This window comes from Falco biarmicus, chromosome 2 (genome assembly GCF_023638135.1).
Source record: "Falco biarmicus isolate bFalBia1 chromosome 2, bFalBia1.pri, whole genome shotgun sequence".
Taxonomy (NCBI): Eukaryota; Metazoa; Chordata; class Aves; order Falconiformes; family Falconidae; genus Falco; species Falco biarmicus.
Window position 1 is genome coordinate 1512449 of NC_079289.1, and position 19450 is coordinate 1531898.

Here is a 19450-nt window from a genome sequence, read left to right on the forward strand (position 1 = left end):
CTTCCTAAAATTCTTACCTTGCAGCTTTTAAGGACATATCATTAAGAAAAAGTGTCTGTGAATAAGTTAGATCTGTATTTCTGGTTCTGTGCAAATGATTTGGAAACTATTTTGTACTCAGTGTTCAATGCTACAGGAGTTGCTAGTATGTTGTATAACCCTGATATTTCCTAAAGAAAATCCTGAACCTAGCAGGTAAAAAGTGATTAACAAAATGTGTAGCTGATGTGAAGAACTTTTGATAAGCAATGAAACTGTAGGAACCTCTTCCTGTAGATGCACAAGTCAGGAGCAATGTAGAATGCAATATCACATTAATCCCTATTCTCCATATAAAATGTTTTATGTTGAGCTAAAAAAAAAAAAAAAAAAAAAAAAAAAAAAAAAAAAGGAAGATGGTCTAAAACACAGTGACAAGGCTTCTCAGTTTAGATCCTGTCGAAACAAATATAGACCAGTTCAGTTCACTCCCTGGCTTTGAATTCACCTGAATGAAGTACTAGCCCATTTGGAAATTAATGCCAAAATTTTCATATACTTCAGCGTTGGGAGACTTAGGGTTTCAGTTGCTGATTCTTCATCACCCTATTATGCCAATTCCAGAGATTATGAAGCTTTTGAGACAAATGTATTTATTACTGATCTGTGAAGAATACCTGCAGTGATAATCCTCTCCACTGTTCTCTGTTAGATGTAAACTCGTTCCAGCAAACAACAAAATGGATTGATGATGTCAGAACGGAAAGGGGCAGTGATGTCATCATTATGCTGGTGGGAAATAAAACAGATCTAGCAGATAAGAGGTATGGAGGAATAACTCATCTTTCAAATGCTTTTCTTTAATCTGTTGCCATTTTCTCCTACATGACTATTTTAAAAAGAACACTTGTATTTATTTCTTTTTCAAAAATGCTGAAGCTTATTTTAACTATGCTGGAGGTGGCTGTGACTAGAGAAATCTCAATTTTAAAACTTCTTTCATTTGGTTAAGCACAAGATTCCAACATGATGCTGTGTCTAGAGAAATCTCAATTTTAAAACTTCTTTCATTTGGTTAAGCACAAGATTCCAACATGATGCTGTGTCTAGAGAAATCTCAATTTTAAAACTTCTTTCATTTGGTTAAGCACAAGATTCCAACATGATGCTGTGAATGAGTGAAGAAACTGTGACCGACTTGTTCAGGTGTCAGGAGAGAACAAAGTGTTAACTACAACCTGTGTCAGTGAATGAATAAACTAAAATATTTACAAATATCAATACTTCATAAATTTGCTCAGAAATGAATGATAAGTGCCAGTAATCCTCCCTTTTGAAACTCTTCAGGGTTTTTTGTATGTTGGCAAAGTTAAATGTTTTTATTAGAAGTTGTGCATCTTCAGCTTTTGCTCCGTTTGCTGTTTTTTCTGGGTTTATGGTATTAACACAGATGAGTAAAAAGTCACCAAGCCAAAACAAAAGCACAAGATATAAGTAGTCTGGATTTGACTGAAGTCCCTGTTTCCTCACAATAGCTTCTCTTGTGACCCTTACTTCAGATTTGTAACCTCCTATTAAGAATTGTTTGTACACATATGTGTACACCCCTCAGGTACTGCATGGTTTTTGTTTGGCAGCTCTTGAACCAAAATTTCCCCCTCCCTGGTTTTGGCTGTAGCAGAGTGCTTAATGGGTAGAACACCTAGCCAGGGGAAAAGGGCCCAAGATTTATTTGAGATGAGGTGGTTACACTTGGATCTTTGTTAAAACAGTTTTTTAGGCTGCAAGTTGATGATTACTATTGGATTTTAAAATCTATTGATTGCTAATTGTGCAGACATAAAAGCATAGCTTCCTGGACAGGGATCTGGGGGAGTCTAGCTGGCCCAGTTAGCTGTCTTCCACTGGAAAGCTGAGTTCTTGGGGATCCAGGTGTGCTGTAGAATTCCATCTGATAGAATCAAATGGTGAGAGTTGTCTACAGCTGTGCTCAGTTATGTAGCATCTGTGTGCGGAGAAAAAAACCCATTAAATGCTTTCAGTATTGTAATGAAGCAGTCACCTCCTTGAGTTGAAGATAAAAATTTCATTTTTAAGGTGTTTGTCCTTTTTTTCCCCCCCTAATTCTATGTTATTTTCCCCAGACAAGTGTCCATTGAGGAAGGAGAAAGAAAAGCCAAAGAGCTGAATGTAATGTTCATTGAAACTAGTGCAAAAGCAGGATACAATGTAAAACAGGTGAGTAACGTGTGGGCTGCAGCCAGCCCTGAGACTACTTCTGCTGATGCACCGTTGTGCAAGTAGGACTTCCCTAGATGTTGGGAAGCCTTTGCAGAGGGGGTCAGGGGGACATTTGTAGCCCATACACATCCAGCAACTTCTCAGAATTGAATTGTTGGCTGAGGTTCAGAAGGATCTCTGACCTTGCAGGAAATGACTTGGAACTTCTTTCCTCTTAGAAAAGAGGAATTACTGAAGCAGCTTTGTGGGTACAGAATCATACCTTCCTGGATTTTTGATAGTCTATAGTTGGTGTTTAGATTGAAGGGATTAAAAGCATGAGCCCAAAAGTTCGGGTAACACAGGTCTGAGGACTGTTTCTGATACTGATTCAGTGTGTGAATGTGGGCAAACTAGTCAAGGAGGAATGTGATGACTTAGAATGCTTCTTCCATTGTGCAGTGAGACAGTGTAGACCAGTGTTCCCGCTCTGTTGGAAGGCACTGGAAGTGTGAGCAAATGTTCTTGGACAGCCAAAGCTAGCTATTTCTGGTAGATGATGAGTTGCTGTTGAATCAGGAAAAGCAGTGAAATGCCTTTTGAGTTGGTGCTACTGCAATGAAGTCAGGTTTTATGTTGTGAGATGAGCTGCGGCTCTTTAAATTCTGACCTGCTAGATGAAGTTTTAGCACTTGTGTTAATGAAGATAAATCACTTGGCAGACAGTGGACTGGTGAAAGTAGTAAACACTGCAGAACTGATCTGGTGTGTACACGAAAAGTTTTGTTTGAGCTTATTAGTTGTGTAAGCAAATATGCTTACTAGCAGAGCATGAATAGAGAGCTAGAGCTGTACATCCCTCCTGACTCAGTGCATAATGGCATGCTGCTTTTTCATTGATTCAGCAATTTCTCATATGGTGTCATGACCGCTAAGCACTTGGCAGCTGGTCTTACGGTGGGAGGAAATGCAGTACTGCAAGATGTAGAAGACATTCGTTCTTTGGTGTCTCCACAGAGCAATGCACACACTTGTGTATTTTTTCCGTGCAGTTACACAAGCAGTTTGTATGCAGAATTGTATCAGGAGTTGCTAAAACAGTGTTATAAATTACTTTGTACGTTATAGATGGGACTAAAGGGTCTGTTATTAAAATGTCCCTTGACTTTGTATATTAGTAGCAAAATTACTCCCTATGTAACAGAATAATTAGATGTGGTAACTTAGCACTGAGTTTCAGTGTATTAGCAAGCATTGAAGTGTTTGGTTCCAGGGTCCACCAATTACTCTACCACAACACAGAGGCTGGCTTGTAGTTAAGGCTTGGATTCCGTGCTGGAATCCTTAATATTTAGTTAGACTAGGGGGTGTGCATTTGACAGCAGTTGCCTTGCTGAGAGGAATGATGATGATGATGAAGCTCTGTACTCCCTCTTTTCATGAGGGAGTTGCTGTGCAGCCAACACGTTTCCAGAAGTCTGTGTCCAAGCCTGGAAGGTAGCTTGTGGCTTTTGGGCCAGTTGGAGCCCCGATGGTTTGAGATGTAAGCAAGAAAATTGTGCCTGTAGTCTGTTTTGGCGTAAGATACCACCGTTTAATAAAACTTGTGCTTTGTAAAGCTACCACAGCCTTCATCATTAAGGATGGTAGCTCCATTTAATACATTTTGAAGGAACAAACTTTGCCTTTTTGTATTTTATGCTGAAGCCATTCAGGGATTGAACTAATGAGATTGTCAGAGCATAAAGCCATTTCTGTAGCTGTAGCCTCACTTGCACACTCTCTAGAGAAAATTCTTAGTTGTATAACGGAGCTCTAGACAAATTATACCTCTGATTTTAATTGCCAGGTTACATGCTGTAAGACTGCTTCTGTGAGAAAATAGGTTTGGGAATTCAGCTTCAGCAAAAAAAAAAAATGGTGTTGGGAACCTGGGGGCTATTTCCCTCTGTATTAAATGGAAGATTTGGTGTTCTGAGACATAATTCTTGTTCTTCATTAACATCAATAAACAGCAGTATCTAAAAAACTTGGGGCTGTTACATATCACTGCATCATAATCCGAGTGGGTACTTCATGTAGTGTGAAGTCTTGTCAGAATCAGACAGGGGGTCAGGGTTTAAGTGACTTCATTCTCTGTGTAAAATATCAAAACAAAAACCACCACCGGTTATTTTAAAAGAACTAAAAATGGATTTTTCTTCTGAGTTTTGATCCTTGTGTTGCAGGCATGGACTAGAATTTTCAAGAACTTCAAAGCTATTCTATACTGCAGAATATTTGGAACTCTCATTTTTCATTAGTTTAAGAAGTAATTGTTGAAATGATTCTCAAAGGATAAGATTTTTAATACCACTGGTTGTCTAGCGCTCTGTTTCCTTGAAACTTCTCTGTTGAATGGTACAAATTTATTTTACTAACTTGTCAATAAATTATTCCCCAATGAAATGGGAGAGCATGTGGGTGCAACTGTAGAATGGATACCCTCCCCATAACCAGTATAAAAATCTTTCTTTAGTAAGCTGAGTGCAAATTTGACCTTCCCATAACAGGCAACTTCCATGCATAATATATTCTGATTCTACGGAACAGTTACTGTCCAAGTTAATTTGATACTTGACTTAAAAATGCTGTATGAAAATTATTTTAGATACAAAGTCCATATTTTGACCACATGTAATGAAACATATTTATGTAAAAATTAAGATCAGCTTTAGCAGTTACCATGCGGCTTTGATACTGCTTATGACTGAAATGTGTGGATTAGAGAATATGAACTGTTTTGGTTTGTGGTTGGTGTTTGGGTTTTTGTTTGGTTTTTTTTTTTCCTTCCACCCAAAACTCTTGCCTGCCAGTATTAAAACTTCTCAGGTTGTCAGTGCTTCACTTGGCAGCCTGACTGGGCAGCCCAGAAAACACACAAAACACTGTTGCTTCCATGCTGTTCTCTCTTCCCAGCATAAAATCTGTCTCCTGGATCTAAATCCTTTGCCCTGGATGAAAGTTACGGAATGGCAGAAGGTAACGCAGGAGACTTGAGATGAAGTTGAACCCTCTGTCCTCCATTGTTGGCTTCTTTGCATTTCCATCCACCTGTCACTGAGGTTTTGGTTTCTCTGTGGTGTCAGATGCAGACATCTTGATGTTACCAATTCCAGAGCGAGTTCTGTTTTTACTAATGCCTCTTGTATGGCCCACCATAGCTTCCTTGCTTGCTTTCTGTCCTCTCTTTCAGGTCAGAAATGTGAATTCCAGTGTCACTTGTGTGCAGGCAAGTCCTGGAGATGTGACTTGACCCACCTGCCTTTACTGCCCTAGGTCTGACTTCCAGGCAGGGTTAGCAGGAGCAGAGGCAGCAGTTCAGGCAGCTTGGGAGATGCCATGGGGCACTACCCAGTATGCTGATCTCGTTCCAGTCCATGTCAGATGGTGAAGAATAATGTCATCTCACACACGGTGAATCTTGGTGCTGTTTCTGTTGGCTCAGGCGCTGGGGCTAAGGGGTGCCGTCCACAAGGTTTCAGAATCAGTGTTTGCCCCATTGAGGACGCAGAAGCAGCTTAATTTCTCATCCTGCTTGGGGAGGGTAATGGCCAAGAATTGTTCACCTTTTGAGCCCTGTCACTTGTTTGCTGGCCATCAGTGGGAAGCCAGGGGACTTCTGACCTTGTGTGCTACTTTTAGTTTCTTATTCATCCTTTTCTGCTGGAAAGCAGCCCTGATAAGAGGAGAGGGCACTTCCTTCAGCTCCCTGTAGCTATCCTACAAGTCCAGAGTGCCCGGCTTTGTAGTGTGACTCCAGAAGGTGAGTTGCACCCTGCTTCAAACGGTATGTATTTCAGTGGCAGAATCTTCTACCAACAAAGAAACAGGGGGGAGCCATACTGCTGACAGGCTTTTTTTTTTGCCATTCCCCTGTGACATGAAAGGAGACGGATCAGAAGGCAGCACCTCAGCTAGCACAGCACTGGGGACTGAGGTTGAAGTGGATAACCTGTGGCTTAGTTTAGAGGCTCAGCCCTGGATCTCCGTGTAGCCACCGCAGAGAGGTACAGAGGATTTGCAGCCTGTGTCCGTGCTACCTGAAACCTGGAAACGGCAGGCTTCGTTTTGTGCCTTCTCTGGCATTTCTTTTCCCCAAAGGCTGATCTGAAGAGCTGCTGGTGCAAACTTCATCTCTCCTAGTTGCACGCTGTCAAACTAGATTGTAATGTACAGCTGTTGGACCTGTTAAGGTAGAGCTGTCTCCAGTCACCGAGGTCCTATGCACTTACTGTTCCTTCTGGCTTTGGGGAAGGAGCGTTGAAGGAAAAATGAGTGGATGATATTACAGAGTAAAAACGGTGATAGCGGTATTCTGGGGTTAAATGGATGCAGTAGAGGGGAAAAAATTGGCTTTTGGATCCTGCGGGTTTCAGCAAATACTGATTGCCAGGGGAGCCTTAAGAGTGAGAACTAGATAACTTGCTTCATTTAATGCAGAGAATCGTAGTCTCCGATTCATGTTATTTGTCAGCCCTGAATAAGCTTTAAAAGACCTTGAGATTCATGCTCTCTCTCGGCAGTCTGTATTTCAGGGAATCTTGTTGTTATTCTTTGGATTTCATGCCCAGAATATGTCAGGGTTCATTTTGCTGTCTTGTGGAAAGAGAGGGGAGGCAGAGCCCTGAAGACCTCCTTACAGCGGTACCTGGCACACTTCACATTTGCTCTCAAAGAGCTGCAGGCTGAATATGGTATTTGGCAGAAAAACTTTCTCACGGCAGTAGCTAAAGGACCATGGCCTCTCCAGTAACCCCGTTTTCACAGAGCTGGCTGCATCTAGCAGCTTGGCTCTTTCTCCTATCTTTTGATTTCTATCTGGTGGGCAAGATTTACTCTTTGAGTTGCACTGCTCTCCTCGAAGAATGAGAATTAGGGAAACATTTTGGTTTGCTTTGCGTTGGGGAACAGGTTTCTTGCCTGGCTTTTCCATCTAGACAGTGATCCTCCTGTCCTTTCCATATTGCGGCAGGAGTGTTACTGTGAAAACTGTTTTATCCCTACAGTTGTTTGTGACACTGATCTGCTAGGGATTTATTGGTTGAAGTAGTAAGAAAGGCACAGTTTGGCAAATGAGTTGAAACTAATGGCGAGACATGAGGGGTTTTTTTCAGAGTTTAATCTGGTAGCAGATTGCAGGCTTGAATGCTGAAAGAGACTTTGTGTGGCTCTGAAGTCTTTCAGATGGCTGCATTTAACTCCTGCCTTGGAAAAAAAGCCCCGAATGCTCACCAATACGTGTGTGTATACCCACACGCACACACATGCACAAATATTTAGACATACATGTGTGTGTAGAGACACTGTGTTATATATGCATATATATGTGCAACTGCCCGAGACATTTTTCAGTGAGATAAGGCTGCTGGCTTGGGTCCTGGAGGCACTGCAAAGCAGTAAGGTCCCTGTGTAGAAGGCTGCTTTCTAACCATCACGAAGTTTCCCTAATTGGATTTGTTCACATATGCTGTGCCTGATAAGCAGAAGGTTAATAAGTAAGTTGAATTTCTTAGTTGCCAAATTCCTTTTTTTAGTCAAATAATTTAGGGGAGAGATACTGCTAAAGGCATAATTTTATTCCTGGTCTTAATGTAAAGAAAGGATTACAGTATTATAAACACTTAGCCTTTCTGTCAGCAGCTTGGTTTAAATGCAGTAATTCCACTTGGTTCCCACCAACTGAGGTTTTTATAAGGCTCCCTACCACTCCCCTCTATAAATTGCTTCCCTCACTTCCAATGTATTTGTATTGGGTTTGCGTGGCCAGGCTCTGGTAGCGGGTGGCTTCTGTGAGAAGGTGCCGGCAGCTGCCCCCCTGCCCAGTGGAGCCAGTGCCACCGGCTCCCAGCTGGACCCGCCGCTGGCCAAAGCCAGGCCCAGCAGCGCCGGTGGCAGCGCCGCTGGGATAAAGGATTTCAGAGAGGGGGAACCCAGGGGAACAGCGACTGAGCTGGAGAGAGGGGTGAGACTGTGTGAGAGGCAGAGCCCTGCAGCCCCCCCAGGGCAGGAGGGGCAGGGGGGGCTCCAGGCGCCGGAGCAGAGATTCCTGGCAGCCCGTGCTGGAGCCCCCGGCCAGGCAGGCTGTGCCCCCAGCCCATGGAGCCCCCGGCCAGGCAGGCTGTGCCCCCAGCCCATGGAGCCCCCAGCCAGGCAGGCTGTGCCCCCAGCCCGTGCTGGAGCCCCCGGCCAGGCAGGCTGTGCCCCCAGCCCATGGAGCCCCCGGCCAGGCAGGCTGTGCCCCCAGCCCGTGCTGGAGCCCCCGGCCAGGCAGGCTGTGCCCCCAGCCCATGGAGCCCCGGCCAGGCAGGCTGTGCCCCCAGCCCGTGCTGGAGCCCCCGGCCAGGCAGGCTGTGCCCCCAGCCCGTGCTGGAGCCCCCGGCCAGGCAGGCTGTGCCCCCAGCCCATGGAGCCCCGGCCAGGCAGGCTGTGCCCCCAGCCCATGGAGCCCCCGGCCAGGCAGGCTGTGCCCCCAGCCCATGGAGCCCCCGGCCAGGCAGGCTGTGCCCCCAGCCCGTGCTGGAGCCCCCGGCCAGGCAGGCTGTGCCCCCAGCCCATGGAGCCCCCGGCCAGGCAGGCTGTGCCCCCAGCCCGTGCTGGAGCCCCCAGGGGAGCAGACCCCCACCCGCAGCCCGGGGAGGATTCTACACCGGAGGGACCCACGCTGGGGCAGTGCGTGGGGGACTGTCTCCCGTGGGAGGGACCCCGCTGGAGAGAGGAAGAGTGTGAGGACCCTTCCCCTGAGGAGGAAGGAGCGGCAGAGACAGCGTGTGATGGACTGAGCGCAGCCCCCGTTCCCCGTCCCCCTGCGCCGCTGGCGGGGAGGAGGCAGAGAAGTTGGGAGTGAAGTTGAGCCCGGGAAGGAGGGAGGGGTGGGGGGAGGTGTTTTGAAGATTTGGGTTTATTTCTCATTATCCTGCTCTGATTCAGTTGGTAATAAATTAATTTCCCCAAGTTGAGTCTGTTTTGCCCACAATGGTAATTGCTGAGCGATGTCCCCGTCCTCATCTCGACCCACGAGCCTTTTGCTGCATTTTCTCTCCCCTGCCCAGCTGAGGAGGGGCGATGGAGCAGCTTTGGTGGGCACCTCATGTCCAGCCTGGGTCAGCCCACCACAATATTCTACAAGGGGCAAATCAATAGCAATGCCAGAGTTTAAAACAATTTTGTTTTTTGTAATGCTGTTTCCGCCTAGGATCTCAAAGTGCATGACATCAGCAAAGAGCTGTTCAAAATGATGCATTTCCTTCTTGCTATCAAAGCAGAGATGTCAAGCGAGCAATCTAATTTAGGCACAACCTGGTAGGATTGTGCCAAACTCTGTTACATATCCATCCTTAAAATGGATGAGATTTTTTTTTTTCTCCCCCAAACCTTCTGTGTCAAGAACTGGGCCAAAATTACTCTTAAGACTGCAGTATATGAGCAAAAAACCCCAGTGTACTGTGAGCGAAGGTAAGCTGATTTGCTCCATTCTCTACCTTTGATGTATGACTTGGCTGTCGGCAGGAGCGTGTGTGTTGGAGGCGCAAGAGGTTTAACAGATCTTCCCCTGCAGAGCTAATAGGGATCGATGTAGCTGTGGTGTGATGTGCCAGAGAGGAGCAGAGTTTACTCTATCATCTATTTTATGCATTGAAAACATACTAGTACGCTTCTGAGAGTGTAACTGTAGATGGTATGTGAATATTTTGCAGTGCAGCCTGGTGGCTGTCCAGTAATCCTTTTCTCTTCCCCCCCCCCTGAAGTCACAAAGCCATTCTCTTTCACAAAATTGAAGTTGAGATCCATTAATTAACCTGTGAAAGCTCACTGAATATTGAACACTTTGAGAGTAGAAGTAATCTTAGGGGCAAAGCCCAGTAAAGGAGGAGAGTCAGAACCTTCTGTACCCAAATGTGATCAAGTCAGGAAGTTTATTGAAGACTGTTAAAGGCAAAGAAAGCATCAAGACTACAAAGCGCTTGTGGATGCAAATATAGTACTAAAACTTTTAAGGCTTCCAGAGGAAGATGAGATTGAACCTCAGTTACTTCCTTTATCATCTCAAAGATGCAAAAAACTTACAACGTATAGTCTAGTGCTGTACCGAGTGAACCGAGTGTACCTTTTGAAAAGTAATAAAGCGAAGGGTTGGCAGTGCTGTCCTCTTACCTGACTGGAATGGCAAGGAAGAGTAATACCGAGTGTGAGGATGCAATGGGAGATGGCTCTGAAAGCCTGCAGCTTCTTTCTTCTCCCCCGTTTCATTCTTACAGGCCGAAGTGCTCATGTCTGACTGGTTTTAAAATGCTTGGAAAGTTATACTCACGTTGCTTTTTCAAGCACAGTGGAGAGTGGTGTTGAGATAAGGCAAGCAGATGAAGTGACAAGAAGTGGTGAGTTCAAATGATAGGACGTTTTTTTGTACAAGAATTACATTTAGATCAATGTTTAGCTTCTCCCTGTCCTAAAATTATCTTTAATTCTGACCAGGAAGTCTCTCTTGCCTTTATGCTTTTGGGTAGTTGTGCATTTCTGCTGTCTGTTCAGCCATCGGTGCCTAGTACAGTTTAGCATCTGGAATTTTGACATGATCTCTGTTACTTCTTTGGTGGCGTATGAGAATTTGCCTGAACTTTTCAGTGAGGCTAAGGATAACGGCCAAAGTTAACAGAAACTTAAGGGGGGATACTAAGCTTTTTTGCCTTGAAATTGTTGGCTAAAATCAGTGAGATACATCACAGACCAGCTTCTCAGACCTCTCTCCTTCGTCTGGATTTCAGTGTATGCCTACAAAGGGATGTTGCTGGAGGTGGAAAAGGGGTGAGGATGCTGTAGATGGTTTCTGGAGTGGCTATGAGGGAGATCACAGAATGGCAGGAGATTGGAAGTGACTTCTGGTGATCCAGCCCACCCCCCTGCTGAAGCAGCTCTCCCAGAGCAGGTTGCACAGAGCCGCGTCCAGGCGGGTTTGAATGTCTCCAGAGCAGGAGACCCCACAGCCTCTCTGGGCAGCCTGTCCCGGTGTCCCGTCACCCTCAGGGGAACGATGTTCTTCCCGACATTCAGATGGAAGTTCCCGTCTTGCACTTTGTGCCCGTTGCCCCTTGTCCTGTCACTGGGCACCGCTGAAAAGAGCCTGGCCCCGTCCTCGTGGCACCCACCCTTGAGATATTTGTGGGCATTGGTGAGGTCCCCTCTCAGTCTTCTCCTGTCCAGGCTGAACAGCCCCAGCTCCCTCAGCCTTTCCTCATCAGGGAGATGCTCCAGATGATGAGATGAGAGATGATGGGAATGGCAAAGAAGTGGCTTTGCTGCCTTCTACCTGTCAGTATTGTCCTCTCCCCACATAGCAGTCTCTTCAGCCAGTAACAAAGAGTGGTGACAGCAAAGGTCAGGCACCAGCGAGCACAGTGTGTTTGTCCTGCCCTGCAAAGGTTACAGCCACACCTGACAAACCTGGGCACTTGTTTCCGATAAGCTTGGAGGGTACTTGTCAAGCTGACAAAGTTGCTTTGATGTCTTCCCAGCATCGTTTGGACATTCAGGGCCACATCTGAAAAGCACTCAGGCACTGATTTGCAAAGCTGTTCAGGTGCCTGAACCTTCATAATATAAACAGACTGACAGAGGGTTTCTGTGGGAGTAAGTGGTTTAGCTTTGTGTCATTCGAGGAGAGGACTGAAATACTCAGAATCACAGAAGGGTTTGGGCTGGAAGGGACCTTCAAGACCACCCAGTCCCACCCCCTCCCCCCAGCCCAGGCTGCTCCCAGCCCCGTCCAGCCTGGCCTTGAGCCCTGCCAGGGATGGGGCACCCACAGCTGCTCTGGGCAGCCTGGGCCAGCGCCTCGCCGCCCTCACGGGGAAGGGTTTCTTCCTCATGTCCAACCTAAATCTCCCCTCTCTCAGCTTCAAGCCATTCCCCCCTGTCCCACCACTCCCTGCCCTTGCCCAAAGCCCCTCCCCAGCTTTCCTGTCGGCCCCTCCAGGCACTGGGAGCTGCTCTAAGGTCTCCCCGCAGCCTTCTCCTCCCCAGGCTGCACAGCCCCAGCTCTCCCAGCCTGTCCCCACAGCAGAGGGGCTCCAGCCCTCTGACCAGCTCCGTGGCCTCCGACGGGCCCGCTCCAACAGGTCCGTGTCCCTCTGATGCTGAGGACCCCCGAGCTGGACGCAGCGCTGTGGGGGGGGTCTCAGCAGAGGGGAGCAGAGGGGCAGAGCCCCCTCCCTCGCCCTGCCGGCCACGCTGCTGGGGATGCAGCCCAGGGCACGGGCGGCTTTCTGGGCTGCGAGCGCACATTGCCGGGTCATGTCCAGCTTTTCATCCCCCAGCACCCCCAAGTCTCCTTGGCAGGGCTGCTCTCCATCCAGTCTCCGCCCAGCCTGTACTGATACTGGGGGTTGCCTTGAGCCAGGTACAGGACCTGGCACGTGGCCCTGTTGAATTCTGTGAGGTTGCCGTGGACCACCTCTCAGTGCAGTAATGTCAATTTATGACATGAAGGCTGATGTCAGGCTTGCACCTTGTGTTTCAGGATTCCTGAGCTGCTGTTGGGCATGCAGTGGGGTGATTTTAAGATGTGGTGGATGGAGATGTTGAATGCTTGGGAACATTTAGTGTCCTGCGTGCTTGATAACACACAGGCAAGAAATACATAGTAGTAACAATGTCTGTAATTCTGTAAAAATATGAATGCAGTGGGTGTCAGATGTTCATAAATGGGTGTGTGCTGAACACATCAGCATGGGATCAAAACTCTGTTAGGACTGTTCTTCAAAAGTAAAAACCAGTTCGGTAGTCATTTGATAACCCCAGTGCATAGTGAAGGTGCTCTCTATCCTTCCGTCCGTCTGATCTGTCCTGTCCTCTCGCCCTGCTGCACACTCGCTTGCCAAGGTATGTGAAAAAGTGAATGTTACTGGTCAGGCTTGGGTGGTCCCTAGCCACCGGACATGGAGCTTCTCAGAGAAATCACACTCAGCTGAAGGGCAGTCCCTAACGGTGCTGTTCCTGTGCGGAGGAGACGGATGTTGCGGGCTCAGGAAATTCAAGTGAATTCTCGTGCACGAATGGTGGGCAAATCTGTAGGCTTCTCACCCAGAGGACTGGGGAAAAGCCTTGTGGTGGGAGCCACGAGTCTGAGCGGCAAAGGTAGGAAATGCAGGAGAGGGAATTAGTCCTGTTCAGTCTTACCTCTCAGCCTCCTTCAAGTGGAAAAAAACTATGAAGAAAGTTTGGAGCGAAGACCTTGCTGGGAAACTGGAGGCAGTGTTCAAGTGAGAGGTAGAACAGCTGCTTTGGGATTGCAGGTGCTCTTGGCAGATGTTCCTGTTCCGTGTTTCATACTCTGAGTGTGGGTATACGGTAACGGTGGCATGGATGCTAAAATTTGAGGGTGCTCAGAAAAGGACTGGGCAAACGCCTGAAAGAAAGATCCTTTGTCTGGTTCACAGGGAGCCTGAGCCACAGATACGTGGAGCCTGGAAGAAGGGGGTGTCATTGCATAAGTCCCGTTTTCTGACGCTCTTCTGTCTGTGGCAGCTTGGCCAATGTTGGTGACACATTCCTGGATGCTGTGTTTGACTTAATCAGTGTGTCCGTGCTCCTGTGTAACTAAGGCTCTGTGGAGGTGTGAAGGTCGAGTTGTTGGGGTCTGTGGACATGTGTGGGGGGTCTTAGGTGGAGATGCTGCGTTCTAAACAGAGCATATTTGCAGAGAAGGTGATGGAAGGTTTGCTGCTTATAGCCGGTAACATTTGATCTTCAGTCACAACAGTAATGTGGTTTGCCATTTCCTAAGAATAAAGGTTATATTTGGTGTCAGGCTTTTTGGTGTAAGCAGTGTAAATAGTACCGAAGGATGTATCGAATCATTGTTTGAACTGTATCAACTGGGGTGCGCTCTTTTAAAGTACAATTGTTTTGATCTGCTCCCTGTGTGTTTTTTGCAGCTTTTCCGACGCGTGGCAGCTGCCTTGCCTGGAATGGAAAGCACACAAGACAAAAGTAGAGAAGACAGTATCCTTTATGCGGCCGTGCTGTGTGATTCAGCGGTGGCAAAGCGCTGCCAGGCATTACTGCGGACAAGGAAAATGCAGGCCCTGAACAACAAGGTTGAAGAAGGAGGGAGCGGTGTCTCTCCTGCAGCCCTCGGTCAGCTTATGGACATCCCAAAAGGAGGCCTGCGGGGGGGAGTAGGGGCAAGTAACGTTTGAGCTTGAAGTACTGAGGAAGAAGGCTGGGTGTGTTAGGAGGCTGGGACGAGGAGGGTGGAGGCCTCTAGCGTAGAGCGGGAGAGGTAGGGATGCTTAGGGCCGTGGGGTGGTGTAGAAGTGACGACAACTGAATGAAGGCTGACAGGAGGACAGCGGGAAGGTGCAGAAGGGTGCAGTCGAACAGATCCAGAAGGATTCTTTGCTTGGTGTTTGAGCAGCTTAGATGTGGGGAGGAAGGGGGTGGAGTGGCAGAAAACGGCTGCAAAGAGGCCTGGAAAAAACTCTGTGGTTCTTGCAGGTCTGGCTTGCAGAATCCTAGAATAAGCTAGGTTGGAGGGGACCTCTGTGGGTTCTTTCTTCAACCCTTCTGCTCAAAGCAGGGCTGTCTCCCAAATCAGGCCAGTTTCTCAGGGTCATCTTCAGGGAAACTTCAGAAATCTCCAAGGATGGAGATCCCGTAACTTCCCAGGGCAGCCTGCTGCAGCACGCGACCCCGGACAGCTCTGGGCCGGCGTCTGTGTGATGGGAAGGGGGAGAATGCTCGACTGAAGGGATCAGTCTTGGGCAAGGGAAAGGAGGTGGCACAAGGGATGGAGAAAGGACGGAGTTTGCTGCGTAACAAGCAGTGTGGCTGAATCTGAATGGCTTACCTGGGCAGCTGGCTGTGTTGGGGAGGGTACTTAAACCCATGTAGGCGCTTTTGTGGGTGGCTTGGGACAAGGCGGAGCTGCGGTTGTTCGGCAGAGCTCTGAGGGTGTAAGAAGCGGCTTGGTTATCATAGAACTTCTTTCTGCTCCACCTGAATACCCATTTCTGCTCGCTTGGATTGGTTGTGCAGGAGGTGGAGAGAGGGCTGCCTGCCTCCGCGTGCTGCTCCTCCTGCAGCAAGAGTGCTGGAATGGCCAGAGAGCGGGGATAATCGCGGCGGGTACTTCCCGCAGTGGTGGGAGCAAAGAGGGGTTACGTTGCATCTGGATTGAAAGAGTTGATGAGATGCTAGAAGTGGGTGAGCTTTTGTGAGAAGAGGAACTTCTTCAGGCTTGTGAATTTTATTTGCAGCAGGGATCGTGTAACTGGCAGTTGGTAAATGGAGGAGAAAAGGTGCTTTGGAGGAAGGATGCAGCAGGAACTGTGGGAGGGGGACGAGCCTGGTGCTGAAAGTACATCTATAGAGCTTCTTGCTGCATAGGAGAAAGGAGGATTTGGGAAGCTGTGGATTGCAACTGCTAAGGCACAAGCTTTGTGTGTGTTGTGGACTTGATTGATCAAAAATATTTCATTACGTAGGTCACCAAAAGGTTAACGAGCAAGAAGCTTTATTAATGAGGATGGCGGTAGAATGCATAGGCTCTGGCCGATGGGCCGGTGGTTTTCCTGTCAGGGGGTTGGATCACTGGTGTCTAAATGGGAGTGCAGTAAGGGCGCTTCGAATCGGACGTGCTGCAGACTGCAGGTAATAGAAACGGAATGTGATTGTCTCCCAGACAGCTGTGCTGGGATTAATGGTGGGGGATTTCCCATAGGTTCTTTGCAGAACGTTGAGGGTTCAAGGATCTTGATCTGCTCATGCTCGGTCATGAAGGCTCATTTTGAGCACTTCTGACTTAAATATCGGTTGAGGTTCAGATTAGCCAAATGGGCCAAATATTCAGGATGAATTATTGGTCTTTTGTTTCCCTTTTCATGTTTCTTTTCCTCCTAACCTCTGGAAAAAGCAGCTTCAACCCCCTGAAGAAATAAGTTGGAAGTACCAGCTGTGTGACCTATTTACCTCTGTGTTAACTGATAAGAGAAAACGCTTGAGACTCGTGCTGAACGGCCGTGAGTCAGGGTTGGGGGACCAGCGTTCTGAGCCCCCCTGTGAAAGGCGACGGAAGCCTTGTAACTGCAGGGCATCGCTCAGGAACGGAGTGCCACAGGGGGAGCAGCTCGGCCGGGCTGGTTCAGGGCAGCATGCTGTCCTGTGACCTGCTGTTCTGGTTGGGCATTAGCTGCCATCGCAAGGGTCACGTCCAGGGAGCTGCAGGCGTTTTGCTGGCCGGCCGTGGGGTGAGCAGAGCGCTTTAGCTAGAGGGAGGATTGACGGGCGAGTTCAGGATGGCACACACGGAGCGTTCCAGCTGCGAGCCGTGCTGGTGTGAGTACCTGGGGTCAGTGGTGCACACAGCGTGAGGAGGAGTGGCCTTGCTAGAACGTGCTGCCAGGGGATTCTCGTAGCAGAGCATACGCTGCCATCCGTGTCCACAGAGTCACAGCGTGGCCGGGGTGGGAAGGGACCCCTGGAGCCCACCCAGCCCACCCCCCTGCTGAAGCAGCTCTCCCAGAGCAGGTTGCACAGAGCCGCGTCCAGGCGGGTTTGAATGTCTCCAGAGCAGGAGACCCCACAGCCTCTCTGGGCAGCCTGTCCCGGTGTCCCGTCACCCTCAGGGGAACGATGTTCTTCCTGACATTCAGATGGAAGTTCCCGTCTTGCACTTTGTGCCCGTTGCCCCTTGTCCTGTCGCTGGGCACCGCTGAAAAGAGCCTGGCCCCGTCCTTGTGGCACCCACCCTTGAGATATTTGTGGCCATTGGTGAGGTCCTCTCTCAGTCTTCTCCTGTCCAGGCTGAACAGCCCCAGCTCCCTCAGCCTTTCCTCATCAGGGAGGTGCTCCAGCCCCTCATCATCTTCGTAGTCCTCCAGGTTTCAAACCCGAACAGCCTCTCCCGTCTGCCCCAGAGCTGAGCATGGACAGGGGAGTGAGAGGGAAGTACTGGCCAGTTGGCCGTTAAGTACAGAGGAGCAGGAGTTTGAGGAGGCGGCGAGCTGTCCTTCCATGGGTTTCTCCAGCCCTCTGCTCTCCACAGGGCTTCGCTGTTCTTTGAGCCACATCCTCCTGGGTGCCCACCAGCTGGAGGTGCTGGAAGACTGAGTCTAGCGTTGATTTCAAAGAAGAAATTGTAGGAGAAGAGCAAACTCTGATTAGAGACAGGCATTTGGGGTCTGACGTTGTTTCTGCTGCGTGCTTGAGAGCCGGCCGATGCCAGGGCAGGAGGGGCTGCTGGGAAACCTTGTGTCTTGACTTGGGTTGGGAGCTGGTCTTTTCAGGAGCTTTTGAAAATACTTTTCAAATATTTTGGTGGGAGCGACTGAATTGAAAACGCCAGTCAAAATCCTGCTCCACCTGTGCTCGGTAGGGAAAGAGTTGGATATCTGTTTGCCTTAACTTATTTCTTCCAGTGATTGACATAAAACTGGAAAAGCCTCAAGAGCAGCCTGTCAGTGAAGGAGGCTGTTCCTGCTAATACCATGTGGCTTCTACCTTTCTCCAGAACATCACTGCTTTCCCTCCCTTTACTCTTCATTGACTGCAGTGTGAATATTGGCTTGAACCTTCCCCTTTCAGTAATAACGTATTGCAGTTCATCATCGCTGGCTGTCTCGTGGAGATGATCTATTAGCTTCACAAGCACACACACACACACACACACAAAGAAAATGTCAGTGTCTTCATTATTTATAAGAAAAAAAAAGCCAAAATATTCCAGCGTATTCTAGTTATAACTTTAAAAATAAATAGGTACAATTTCTTAATATTTGTTCCTTTTTTAATATGTTATGATATTGCACTTTGAAATGTTGGCAACTGAGTAAGTTTTGGATTGGACTTAGACAAGATGTATGTGCAGAAGAATGCTTGCAAACCTTACCCATTTGATTTCTCTAACAAACTGGAAGTGACTGGACAGCAGTCAGAAATGCAAGCGGAGGTGGCATATGCTGAGGGTTAAATGCTTATCCTTACAGTAATAAAAAAAAATAAATTAAAACCAAGCTCTTAATCTTTTGAGCAGAGATAGTCTTGACCGGTTTTCAAACCCCCAAACATTTTTGGAAACCAACTTTAGCAGGGGTTTCGACACCGTGAAAGGCTACTGGATTTTTTAGTTCTTGCAGAGGCAACGTGAACACTTTTCCGAGAAAGCATACTGAGAAATGCAGAGTGTCTTTCAGAATGGGACGAATGGCTTCTGGAGGATTTTGGGGGGAAGGAGAGGGTGGATGTGCATTAGCAAAACACTTGCAGGGAACAGGGAAATATTTTTTCAAGTGCAAGATGAGTTTTACGAGCATTTTTTTTTCCTTTTATGTAGAACACCAATGAGGTAAATTATTACTGCCCGAGAGATAGGAACGTAATGTTTCAGCTGTTTGGAGGAGAAAGCGTTTTGCTTCTTTTTTTTAGGGAAAAGACTTAAGTGAATTCGGGACTGGCAGTAACACCTGCCAAAGCGGATTGAAACCTTTTAAATTTGGCAGAAGGAGGAAAGAGCGGCTGGATGGCCCAGCGGAGACGCTGTGTTCACAGGCCAGTTCACGGCTGGGAGAGGGGGGGTGGCAGAAGGGGGAATGGCACCCGCTTTTTCCATAGCGTGGCCGTAGGTGGACTGGGGAAGGGGTGTTTGCTTTGATCATGCAGAAATCTAGTTGGGAGATCTTAGATGGAAAGGAAGGGAGTTTAATAGGATGGAAACCAACTTCTGATTATGCAGATTTATGCCTTTATTTTTTAGCGGTTTTTTATGTTCCGTCTTCCAAGTTGGTTTAGTTTGGTTCACTAGAGCTGTATAGTTTGGTTAAATAACTAGTAATTTAGTTCTCTATTTAACTAGGCTTACCATTAACCATTTTTCTTTGATATTTATTTCTTGGCTTAATTTTTTTACTATTTTCAGTAATTATCTTTTGTATTGTTTTGCTGAGGAATCTGTTTAGAGCTTTGCTGATGTTGCGAGATGTAGCTACCTGAGAAACACGGAATCGAACACACTAGAAGTGCACCCTTTTAATCTTTACTAGTCATTGTGAAGTTGCTGTGTAAGTTAATAAACACAATTGTAAATACATTGTTTGCTGGGTGAATATGGCTGAGTTACAGTGCAGGAAGGAATTCTTGAGTCTGTGTTGCGATTGCTACTTAAATGAACAATTGCAAGCAAATATTCAGGCTCCTCCTTTGTTCTCTTCTGCCCCTC

General features: G+C 47.6%; 1 protein-coding gene across 2 annotated transcripts in view; it reads left to right on the plus strand.

Annotated features, from left to right (window-relative positions):
- Positions 1–17900, plus strand: part of RAB6A (RAB6A, member RAS oncogene family) — a 65283-nt gene extending 47383 nt beyond the window's left edge. For both annotated transcript variants that reach the window (XM_056327665.1, XM_056327664.1), the window contains exons 5-8: positions 692–803; positions 2124–2217; positions 14172–14238; positions 17655–17900. In XM_056327665.1, coding sequence (XP_056183640.1) covers positions 692–803; positions 2124–2217; positions 14172–14238; positions 17655–17719 — 338 coding nt within the window. In that variant the 3' untranslated portion in view covers positions 17720–17900. The remainder of the gene's footprint in view (positions 1–691; positions 804–2123; positions 2218–14171; positions 14239–17654) is intronic.
- Positions 17901–19450: the final 1550 nt, after the last annotated feature.